Source organism: Lepisosteus platostomus, chromosome 12 (assembly GCF_059453375.1).
Source record: "Lepisosteus platostomus isolate fLepPlt1 chromosome 12, fLepPlt1.hap1, whole genome shotgun sequence".
Classification (NCBI taxonomy): Eukaryota; Metazoa; Chordata; class Actinopteri; order Semionotiformes; family Lepisosteidae; genus Lepisosteus; species Lepisosteus platostomus.
Window position 1 is genome coordinate 34,660,873 of NC_142622.1, and position 13,158 is coordinate 34,674,030.

At 34.8% G+C, this 13,158-nt stretch overlaps 1 protein-coding gene across 1 annotated transcript in view; it reads left to right on the forward strand.

Annotated features, from left to right (window-relative positions):
• Positions 1-13,158, forward strand: part of tg (thyroglobulin) — a 107,213-nt gene that overhangs the window by 72,911 nt on the left and 21,144 nt on the right. The window contains exons 42-44 of the mRNA XM_088602307.1: positions 6,452-6,616; positions 7,085-7,252; positions 7,688-7,875. Coding sequence (XP_088458433.1) covers positions 6,452-6,616; positions 7,085-7,252; positions 7,688-7,875 — 521 coding nt within the window. The remainder of the gene's footprint in view (positions 1-6,451; positions 6,617-7,084; positions 7,253-7,687; positions 7,876-13,158) is intronic.

Consider the following 13,158-nt stretch of genomic DNA (forward strand, 5'->3'; position numbering starts at 1 on the left):
GAGTGCAAAAGTCTTACTCTTAAGCAGGGTATGAAGGCCAATATCAGATGGATTTCAGGTTAAGATCTGAAATATACTCATACATTAACTCCTTAACATTATTTGGACGTTTACTGTTTAGTATATGAGTAAGATGACCTTGAACTCCATTCTAATTTCACATTGACAAAATGCAGTTAACCAGGATGGCATTTACTGTATATGTGAACACAGGGTGTTTTTAGTTAAAACAATGGCCACTAAACTCATTCTGCAAATACTGAAGTCTGTTTAGTACCAAAGTAGATAATCTAATATCAAGGGTGTTAACGTAGTCTAATTATGATTAAATTAAGGCATGTATTAATACTGTATTTCAGCACGAGACAGCTGAAGCATAGATGCCCTTATGACATTCTTAACATGATTTACAAATGAAACTTTAGAGTCAAAGGCCTGATTTCAAGACTGTCAGCAAAAACACTGAAGTCAACAACTCTGTGAAGCCAGGAGTCTATGAGTATAACCACAGTCTTGTCGCAGTTGAGCTTGAGAAAGTTCCTTTGCGTCTGTATCTATATCACATAAGTCAATATCAGACAGACACCTGTAATGTGCAGGAACCGCAGCACCAGTATTTGATTTGGTCTGCAAATAAATCTGAGTATCATTTGCATAGCAGTAAAACCCAAGTCCATGATGTTGAATAAGACAACCACCCAAGACAAGGCAACATGTCCAACACAGAATCCTGCTGAGCACCTGGGGTTAGTGGTCCACCATCCACTTCAAGATTTATGAATTATTTCAAGCAGGAGACGAAGCAATGAAGGGAAGTCCGAATGATCCTTAGAAAATTTCACACATGATAACATCAGATTCCGATATTGACATTATTAAAAGATGCACTTAAAATCATAAGGAGGAGGATGTTAAAAAAAAAACAGAGTCAGATGACATTAGCATCCTGTTAACTACCATAACAACAGCCATGTCGGTACTATGCTGAAACAACATGTGCTATATTGGGGATTGTAATATACTTACAGGAGCAAATTACAGCTACCGTATAATTTTCCGAATAACCATGATATGGGTTAATATGCAATGGGGAACTTAAAACTGTGCTACACAGCAATAAGAAGTTTTGAAATGTTAATCTGAACATACAGTATGTTCCAGATTAAAATGTGTCCTAACTCTGCGTCCTAGTCTAGTTAACTATTTTTGACCAAAGAATATTGGTAACATGCACACAGGTTCAATTTTGAAATTCGAAGTGTGACACAGAATGGAAATTATTGACTATAAAAACTTTTGTACTTCGTGAACCATTCAGCCTTTTACATTTTGTCACTATTAATTAATGTTAAAAATGTAGGGGTGACAGATTAAATTTCTTGTGGACTTAGCTTTTGTTGCCTAAACCCTCAGTCTAATTATTTAACTGCATAATTGAAATTCTTCATGTGATGTTGAGGTGTTATCCTTAACTGCACTTTAAAGGAAGTGATAGTCTGAGTCATCAACTATACACAGCCTTAAGACAAATCCTATATACAGTCAAACTGAGAACATAATTAGGTTTATTGTTCAATTTACTACTCAGGTTGGGGGAAAAAAAAGAGAATACTAGGAGCTATCCTTCAAACAGGTTGGTAAATAATGTCAGTGCTTTGCAAATGAAATAGTTCACTATTCAATAAAACAAGTGGTTAACTTAGGAAAAAGGGAAGAAAAGGGATGGAAAATGTTAAATACAATATACTAAGGCACTAAGAAAAAATTACAGGTAATTTGTCTGAACGTCAAACAGCCCCTTGGTTGCTGCCATTGCCAACAGATTTCAGTTATATATTTATTGTGGACATTTCATTTATTTTACCCTCTTTTTGGCTCAATTATGATATGCCTATATTTCAGACATTTTTTAACCATTATGGGACAGCTTTCCATTTATTTCTTCTTAAATGGTTCAGGATTTTACTTGCACTTTTGATTTTTGTTATAACCTAACCTAAAATATAACCTAATATAAGGGTTAGGAGTGTGTTTTAGACCATGTTCAGGATTAGGATTTTCGTACATCCAATTAATTTGCAGTAGGAAGCTGGTTATCACATTTTCAGCTCCTAATCTTAATTATTACTGATTTTACTGATATTACTGATTTTACTATGTTTCTGATGGGAAGTTTCTTGGTATTGGCACAACGTCTATATATTTTCTACCCTTAACATAGTACTTTTCTCTCTACACCATCCAATTCAAGTGTATGTAAATACAATATAAGTTGTATAATTAGTAACAGTAGAAGTAGTTGTTATTGTATATAGAATGCAATATATAATTTAATTCTGAATGAAATTACACTTTCCTTGGCATTAAATAAAAACAAACTGAGTAAACAAGTATTGTACTGTTGTGAGCTTGTCAGGAAATATGGGATGCAAATATGTCTCATAAATGGAACTGCCTACCTGTCTAGACACTAAACTTTTGGTATCTCTAATTAAAAGAGCTTTATTGTTTTGTATTTTTATACTTTGGCAATCTCTAGACTGGTTCAGGCAACTAAGGTACTAACTACATTTCCACTACATTTAGAAGGTTCAAAATAAAGAATTGCAAAAATAAAAAGCAATCGAGTTAATTGGATAATCGGATTAATATCGGAAACATTATTTTAAAAACAGGTCCTTGTGCTTATTTCTTCTTAAAACATGTATTTGCTGATAAATGTTATTCTTTTATTCTGTTGTTGTGTGTACTTTGTTAGCTTGCCAATATTTTATGAGGTTCTAGAATGATAACTGCAGAAAACATACTGAAAATCAAAATCTGATGTACTGTAGTAGAGTTTCAAAGTCCCTAGCCGCTAATCAATAAAGATCAATGATATTTCAGTTTGTGTAAAAGTATTCCTTAATATTACATATCACTGATTTCAATTGAACAAATGCTATGAAAACCATTGTTCAGTTTTGCATCCATTGTAGGGATATTAAAATGTACTGTATATTAAATCCAGTGTCAACACAGAAAGCCAAAATATTCCTAAAATAAATTTTAAAACTATCATCTGATTTTCTTTTCTGATTTACAGACACTTGACTGCTTTGGGGATTTCTTTGATCATGTGAATGAACAGTGGTGTTTTGATTTCTTCAAAAGAAAGTAAAAAAAAAAGTAGTTTCACATTTATTCAGCCTGGTTTATTTAGACTAAAATAAATTCTTGGAAGAACTGAGTGCTATTTTTGTCATGGTATACTTTATTTAGCATACTAGAACGTGCTGCAGAGAAACAACAAGTGCAGTCTGACATCATGTGACTCCCTGCTATGACTACATAACTTCATACATGCCACACACAAATGACAAGGCATGATATTTTCACAGCGTTACCCTGGGATCAGTCTGCGGCGATGGTCTTTGTTTCTTTTTGCATCAAGTTTGCCAAAATTCAAAATGGAACCTCTGTCTTGCCTGATTACTCCTGAGCAAGCTACTTATGTGTTTTTGACATACAGTACAGTACTGTACAGTATATACATCCATGTCAGGCATAACTTGTTCAGTGTATTTTTCTCAGCTGGGATTCATATAGGCCAGTGATATTACTGCAGTATTAGTATATTTTAAGAATAAAACAGATCTTTTTTGCAAGTAAGTTTTAGAACATGCTACGTAGATTGCAAGTGACGCTCATTTTACCTCAGTGATGCATGAAAGGAAGTTGCAATGCAGTGTTCTTTATCTGCTTTTTTTCTTTTGTACCCACGAGATGTACCCTGTGCCTCTGGAGCAAGATATTTTCTCACTCTAACATAATGTATGTGATTGATGTGGTAATGTAATTAGGAAACCTGACTTCCTTAATTGTGTTATGTCACAACCTTCTTCATATTAACAGGAGCTGATAGCACCCTAACTTTCCAACCAGATGTTGACTTTTTGAACGAGATTGAAGAATCAGATAAATACAGAACTTGCTAGTATAACTGTTTCGTGTTTTATTTACTGGGGGTGATACTAGAGATAAAATTACTGATATTGAAAAGTTGCTTTAAAGAAATTTACAGATTTTTTAAAAGTAAACAGATTGATAGAATAACACTGCAGGTTTTCCTTTTTTATCTTGTTATTATTTTGTTTAATGATATTTCATGAAGTAGAACATAAAAGTCTGTGCTGCTGGTTTTCCTGCATATAAGAATTCTGTCTGTCCTCCATGTTTAGAGACCCACCTGTAGGCTCTGTTCAGCTTTGGGTGGTCCTCTGCTCACTGACCCAAGACTGTTGTTGACCTTGCGCTTTCTGATGCTGCTCCAGTGTTATGAAATAACCTTCCTCAAACAATTTTTTTGGCTCTCTTCAAATCCAACTTTGACCTGTATGCTCTAGTGTTTTTGTAACATACTTTTTCATTGTACTTTTTTTTGTCTTTTTCTTTAGCACTATGGACAACCTCTTTGGGTTTAGAAAGGAACTCTATAAATAAAATAGATTATTATTATCATCATTATCATAATCCCTTCTTACTATCAGAATGAAAGGATTTAAGTCAAGCTCTTTGTAGTTTTAGAACCAAGGGTCAACACAATCATTACGCATCCTAAAAGTTTATCACAGTGCATGACCTCAGTCTGTTTTTTCTTTACAATCCCCTGAAAGAATTCATAGCACCAATCTAGACTTGATCCTACAATGTACAGTACAGCTCACCTGTGCTGCCACCATGTTTGAACCTCAGACTATGTTGCCTATATATCCAGGTAGTAATTTCATTTCATACAAAATAGTTTGAAATTAATTTAGAAAGCTTTTGTTACAGAAATAACCATGCCTTTCTTATGGAAAACCACCTAGAATAATTATTTCACAGATGTATTTATAGGTGGTATAATTTTAAAAGACAAAAAGCAGGTAATGACACAAAACTGGAAAAGTGTATTATACTGTAAAATGCAGGCTGTGCTAGTCATCAAAATTATTATAATTATTGCATCTGCTATATAAAGCCCCATTAAAGTGTTTCCAGAAGCCAGAGACAATTCTGTATTTTAAACTGAGAATGTGTAGATTATGTAATGACATTATTAAGTGAAAGCTTCAATAGCTTCTGTAGCATTCTGTAGGTTGGGATGAGAAATGAGCAAAAGGGATAATAAAATAAACAAGCAAAAACACCAGTTGTTAATGAACATACAAAACTATTGTACTGAAATATGTACATCTCAGTGATAATATTCCCACTAATATTACTCTCCTTCTCTCTCTGTTCCCTCTTAAGTGTGAATTGCTGGCTTAAACACATGTTTTGCATCTGGTTTACCACTTATCTGAAAAGCAATACAGTGTAATTTAGTTATATAAATAACTATTACAACAACGAAAAGAATTTCACTCTCCACAGTGTCTGTCATTTCTACATCGCTCAACTAAGATTCTTTGCTATAATAGTATTTCTATAAGTATAGAAGTAGGATGATCCAGGAAAGTAAATTATTCTCTCTCAGATTCAATTTTATTGTTCAGTGCATATTTAAACATTCAACTGATTTCATGTACATGCATATTTCTTGTGTGCTTTAAATTTAAAATTAGAGCAAAGATTGGCCTTGTGATGTAAGAAGTAGGGGGTCTTCACATTGATCAAACTCCTTATTAATATAAGACATTAGTGCCATTCAGGGATTCAAGACACCCTGACATTACTTGACCCTGAATAAAAGAAGAAAGCATTGCTTCTGGGGATGGTTTGAAGACTGAATGCAGGCTATTAAAGAAAATGTCTCTTTGCAGATTTAGTGTTTAAGAATAGAGTAAGAGTAATTTTAGAAGGAGAAGTACTGTACTTCTCTTATATTTGAATTTATAGTTCAAAACTCTCCCGTAGTCAAAAATCAAATAAATGTACACTTACTCGTCAAGGCACTCATGCAATGTACAGTACAGTTTCTGGAACAAATACTGCATATAACTGGTAATTGACAGTTTATTTTTGCCACAACGTGTTAGTTGAATTTCCATGATTATGGCAGACACCTGTTAAATTTGAACGCATGCCGTGTGCTTTTCTTAATCTACATCAACTGAAATGTGATAGTGCTATATATAGAGTATCTAACTTTTTAACATTTGTGTGTGATTTCTTTGGACTGGAGTTCAAGAATGAAATCTTTTCCCCTGCTAACTGCAGATACAGATAATGAACTTCCCTTTTCCAGAGGTCATAATTTTCCTTCCTTTTCCTCCTTTATTGCCCCTTGACTCAACACACCGACTTTGAAGGGGCCCTCTGCCCAGCAAATTAAAGCCAAATATGTATCTGTATCTTGAAGTGCCAAACAGTTAAACTCCTCAATAAAAGGCTTAATCTAAAGCCCCTGAACCTGTGCTTCAAAACAAACATTAAAGATCATGGTGTTCTTTAAAAAGAATATTCCGTCTTTGTTTTTTATTAACAGGGTGGCACTGCATTTTCTCCAGCTTCTGTTATCAACAGCTTCAAAGCCAGAGAGAAAACAACGTCTCTGGGCACTGAAGTGGGCTGTTCCTCTACTGACCATGACCAGCTCATATCCTGCCTACGAACTGTACCAGCCTTGACCCTCAACGCAGCACAGACTAAAGTAACACATTGCCTCTGGATACTCCAACTTAGTTTTCTACTTCTACACAAATTAGCATAAAAAACACCAATTCAGTAGAGAGCCTAACACACCAAATTAATACAAAGTAATTATGGTAATACCCATTAAAAACCTTTTTTCACATGATGGGCCTAAAATCAGGTGGCATGTCATTGCTTTTAGTTAACCCAACCTGAAAATTACACACAAAATATTCAGATGCATAGGTGTCTAAAATAGTGAAATAGAAAATATTAAAACTGGGCACTATACAGGTAGAACCTTTTGAAGACTATCTGCTGGAAAATATGCTTTTTTCAATTCAAATTCAAGCTGTTATTGAATATTGTTACTGAATTATAAATATAGCAGAACTAGAAGTCATAGTCCTAGATATTTCTTACTAAAAAAGCTCTGATCTTAGGCCCTGACTTTTAAAATAATATTATATCCTTTATGTTTTCTTAGCTGCTTGCTGTCAGTGGCCCTTTCCAGGCTTGGGCCCCAGTGGTGGATGGGATATCTGTCCAGGAACCTCCCTCTACAGCATTTCACAGCTCACGCTTCCACAATGTTGACTTAATGATTGGCTCTTCAGCAGATGACGGGCTCATCGGTAGAGCAAAACGCATTAAGGTGAGAGCATATCTACAGTATGTAAGCCTGTTATACTCCTTTTACTATCATTGCTGGTGAGTGTTTTACGCCATCTTTGCTACCAGCTTTTTGTGAAGACAGTATGAATGAATGGTTTACTTACACCAGCTTGTCTTGTGTTGTTGGCATTGATATGAAAATATTGAATATATGTTTTAACAACACTGTAATCACTTCCACTTCATCAATGAAATACTGTGCAGGTTATGCTTATAAAATACTTCTTTCTCTATTTAAAAATATATGCTCAAAATGACCTAAAGCATAGTTATTTCATAACCTCTTGTATTTATGACAATTAATATACTTTTTGTCCTCTGATATTGCAAGACTGTCAAGTTACACAAATTCACTTGTGTCATTAATACGACTCCCATTCCTGCCCTAAACATGCTCTTCTAAACTTTAATGCAGAAATTTGAAGTACTGCAAGGGAGAGCCAGTAGTAAAACTGCCTTCTATGAAGCTTTATCGAATTCCCTGGGTGGAGACGACAGCAACTCGTTTGTGAAAGACGCAGCCACATGGTTTTATTCCTTGTTGCACGACCCCTCTCCTGTGGGCTACAATGTGTTCTCACGAGCGCTGGAGAACGCCACGCGGTAAGAGGCCCGAGCACAAGCCGTTTAGACCACAATGCACCACACTGTCATAATGTGGGAAGATCATATAAATATTTATTTTTCTATGTATCTTACTGATTTGAGTGGTTGGAACTGTTGCTGGCCTGCGTAAACATTAAGAATGAAATGAATAATACAGTACATTTGCACTCCCACCACCTCATAAAAGGAAGTTTCCTGGAAACTGTGAGTAAAATAAAGACCCTGTGGTGAGTTAAATAAATTAGAAGTTGGATCACACAGTCATTACAACAACTAAGTGAATGTAAAACAAACTCTTTGTCACGTGTTTCAGATTTGTTTTGCTTGTTTTATGGTTTAAAATTGAGATGTAAAAATTCCGTTTGTCATCGCTTGGAAGGTCCCACTCAATCATTGTGTGTTTAACAGACAGCAAATAATGGATTACATTTATTATTGTGATCCCTGCGATGCCTCGTCATACTGGTAACTGTTCAATAATTTTGCTATCAGTCAAATTCGAATTTCTGTAAACTAATATTCATGAAAACTAAAGAAAGCATCCATTTAGGAGTTAAAGCTTTCACAGTAACCCCGTGTTTTCCTCAAGTGAGACACGGCAGCCAGTTTCGAGAGCTATCAGATTCGTGGTCAGGAGGAAGGAAGCTGGCATCTTGGTTAAGACTGAAATAAATTCTGGGCAGAGCTGAGTGACGTTTTTTGTCATGGTGTTAAAAATACTCTGTATTGTGAATACTAGGACTTGCTGTGCAGAAAAACAAGTACAGTTCCAAAACTGGTTTTGGTTGTTTTTTTTCCATTCAAAGTATAAAAATATTTTTTTTTTCAGAAAATACAGAGGGAAACAGCTTTGGGTCATTAAACACTTTACATTTTGTCCTACATTTTGTTTACTCTCAGCAAGGTATAGAGTAAGGACCATTGCGTCACAAAAAAGAAACACTGTGATAAATGTGGTGAATGGTGGCAAAAAGATATCATAAAATATTTAGAAGAATCTAAAGTGTGAACCGGAAATGTGTAGAACATCAAACTGAAAGAGCATTGACATACATTCTATCATTAACATCTATCAAATATAAAATAAGAAAATTAATATTAACTGTCCATCCTAGGTACACTTAATAAATGTTGTCAAATGGTAGATATTTCCTAACCTTAGATACAGAAGAGACTGTACTAAAAATCTTATCTTATATTTCTTGTAAAGGCAATATAAGGGGATGTTTAAATAGAGTGGTGTCCTGAATAAATCAAGCAAAATAAGAAGTAAAGGAACAAGTAAAGGTGTATTCCATGCTGAAAGGAGAAAGAAAAATACACATAGCCTACACATGCTGACGCAGGTACCCACTTGAAAATAAGAAGTATGCAATGTGACATACAATAGGTCAGCAACACATAGTTGTCCATCCTTGACTTTAAAATGTAAATAAGAGAATGGTACGTTACAGTACATCCTCAGAGTCACAGGGTTCACAAGGCTTGTCACGTAAGATTGATCGCTGGTAGCAACATTCATAATGAGCAGCCTGCATAGCTCATCGTTAAAATGAAACATTACAAATGGGAAAGTCCTCCTATCAGCAGTGTCCCTCCTGTGCCTCACTGCAGAGCTTGGAGCACATTCTTTACCCATGGGGTTGTTTGAGTTGATGCACAAAGTCACAATTGGTGGTTTAAAAATTGGATAGGTATGTAATGAAATTTAATTGGTGATTCTAAATTGTTTTAATTGTTATTTTTCATGCATATGTTTGATGGTTATTTCATGAAATGCTCTTATACTAAGTGTAATGCTAATTAAAACTCTGAGAGACAGCATTACAAATGAAGCCGTGTGAACTATTTTAAGCTGCAGTAGATACTCTGAAGAGAGTGAGGTAATAATTGTGATACAACAGATACTGTATTGCCAGCACCATATGTTTGGGATTCGGCCATTAAAAAACAGGATAGTATCAAAACCTCTCACCTTTATGGAGTGGAATGAAATGAAATAGATTCATTGTGTCACTGAAAGTCTGTGCTTAAATAGGAAAACAATAACAGTTTTGGAAGAAAGCTTGTGCTATAAATGTAAAAAAGATATTGATGGCCGCAGTTTTTGCTCTTCCATTTTAGCCAGATGCCTGACAATTCAAATCTCCATAGCACAGAACAGAACAAACACAGAGGGGGTAAAAGGTTGAGCCCGTATTCCTTTTTTAAGGAAGGCAAAAGTAAATGAGACAAAGGTTTCAGAAGAGGTGATGATAAACTTAAACAGCAGCTGTTTAATTTAATTATTTATACTTTAAACATAAGACTGTGAGAAGGTTATAAATGACTGGCCACTAGACCCATCCTGTCTCTTTGGTTATTAGAATCTTACTGATCCAGTAATCTCATCAAGATGTTTTTGAAAGTTCCTCAGAAATGGGTTTAAACAGCATTACATGGTCATTTTCACATTTAGAAAAAAGTGCTCCCTTTTCTCAGTCTTAAATAGTGTTTATCATGACTGTTTCAAAAACGTCACTGTTTTTAATATAGTAATAATTTACCACAGTGACATCAATTCTGGATATAATTCTCAAGTAACATCATCTATGCTTATGTTGTTTACTTTTAATGTTCTAAATAATCAATATTCAACACATTCAATTACTCCATAATTTCGTTTTAAAGTCAAACAGTTCCCTGTACATCTTTCTTCTACACATTAAAGATATAGAGCTACTGTGTGGTCCTTCAAGACCGCAGGATGTTCTATTTTTGGTCTTCCTTAGATCTTACTTAACCTAACCTAAAAATTAGTTGTCTAACTGACAAAAAAATAATACTTACTCTATTTTTGTGTTGCCAATCTGACCAATATAAAATAAAAAACTGCAGCCCACTATGATCTGAGTTGGGTGTTCCTATGTCCATATCAGCCTTTTCCTGTCCTTAAAAGGGTTACAGCACTGAACATAATTATTATAGTAATTATATTTAGTACCAATGCATCATACCTCTATTACATGCAAGGCTCTGGAAATAATCATTTGAACTAAACTACTGTATAAGATTAGAAATACGATTCTAAGGTGTAGTAAATACAGAGTTAGAAAAGTCTTCAAACAAGCAATAGCAGTAAGCGATACAGAATTTATGATATGGTATATTAAGATTTCATTAAGTCCTTTGATAAAATTCCTGATAAAAGATTAATTATGAAATTACAGGGAGAAGACATTCCTGGTAATATGTATACTTGTGTTAAAATGTATTTAATGGACAGGAATCAGAAAGTCCAAATAAGAGGTGAATGTTCAAATTGGAGTGATGTGTTTAGTGCAGTACTGCAGGGATCTCATATCAATGAACTCAACTCTGGTACAGTTATTAAACTATTGCACTTGCAGATGATGCCAGAATAGGCTCGAATTAACAATCACAACAGAAGCTGCAAAAGAATTGTAAAAAGACTTTAAATTCAGGACCAGACAAAACCATGAAAGATGACATTTCATGTAGATGAGCGTAGTGCGTGTGACATACACTACAAAAACTGAATGGGAATCCAGGCTTTAAGAGGCTTCTCATGAAAAAGACTTACTCTAGGTGTTTATGTAGACATTGCCGTCTTTTTGACCTGGAAGCGATAGAAAATGTAAACAAGTTTAGAATATGGAACAGTTGTTACATTAGTTGTGTACAATGCAATCGTAACACCTCATTTAGAATATCATGTGCAGGTTTGGTTATCGTTTTACAAAAAAGATATTGGTGCTCTGGAATCAGTCTAGAAATGAGCTACCAGATATATTTCCCAGGCTTAAAGGAATGCCCTACACTGACAGGCTAAAAGAACTGATCTTTTAATCTCACACACAGAAGAAAAGGGTCCCTATTAGAAAATTCCAAAATCACCAAAGCAAAACCATTGGACTTCTTTTGAATCGACAGTATGATATGAACCGGAAGATATAAACAGAAATTACAGAGATGAGCATTTAAAACTGCGAAGTTGCGTAGCTGTGTTATTGAAGCTGATACTTTGCTTCTATCAAGAAATTGCTGGATTAGATCCTTGGATTATTTAACTAAATACCAAATGAGCTAATGAACCCTAATGTCCTCTCATTTGTAACGCGTTCTTATGGTCTTTTGTATCTTTCTTTGTCTGCGTGAGTGCCGGTACACATATCTGCCAGACTCTATAGTCCCAGTGTTCAAGGGGTGAAGAGTTATCTTCAAACCACAAATTTGGGTTTGACTCGGACGGTTGGCTACGTTAAAGGCACAATTTCTATTTTCAGTGTGTTGGAACTGAATATGACACATTGAGGGAGAGATTGAGAGAGAGAATCCCAATTCCAATTACTCAGCTGTAATGGTCTGCATTTCTCAGGCCCATTTCTATAACTGTCTTCCTAATAATTGTTAAATTTATGTCACGTATGCTGAATACTGTTTATCTACCACAATTATTTTCGCTCTCTGTACTGTTCATTTTCTCTGATGAGTTTGGTTTATTTGCTTTTTGTGTTCCACTGAAATTATCTTGTCCTGAAAAAGGATGGAAGGAAACTGTTCTTGTAGTTAGAGTATGTAAAACCTCAACAGTTTCTATAGGGGATGTCTTTCATCCAAGCTGGAACACTGTAGTGCAAGCCTGTAGGCATGATAAAGTTTTAGCAACCTATTACCTAAAATGAAAGTAATCATTTTCAATCAGTCAGTGATAAAAATGTTTTATGTGGTAATCCCCATAAATAATAATCCATTAAATCATCAATTTTTATCTAATTCTTCATTTTTTTTTATTTTTTAAGACTATGAGTTTTTACATTTTGAAAAAAGTTACAATTATTCTTTGAGCTCTTAGGGAAATATAATTCGATAGTGGAATAAATGGCAATGGAACAAGTATCTTGTGCGAACCTTCTGAGACTACTGCACTTGCTCCCTAGAAAATCTGTCGAGTGTGTTATTATTTGGAGTGGAACCACAACACGTGATGAAAAGACTGGGGTTTTTTGTCAATGTCGTTGAGGTTAAGCCCACGGTGGCTGCAAATTCCACATAAATAGTACCGAATTCTTTTTCTTGGAACTTAGTTTCCCTCTAATTTTCCCTGGTGTGTAGTGCAATTTTAGTATTAAATGCAGTCATGTAGTCCTTATAACTGTAAACTGATAAAAAGGAACTGAAATTGTGTGAAACCATTCAACCAGTCTATACCTTCATTTAACAAGCCTGTTTGCAGATTCAGTTGTTTTCCCTGTTCAAAGGGTAATACCAGACTTACAC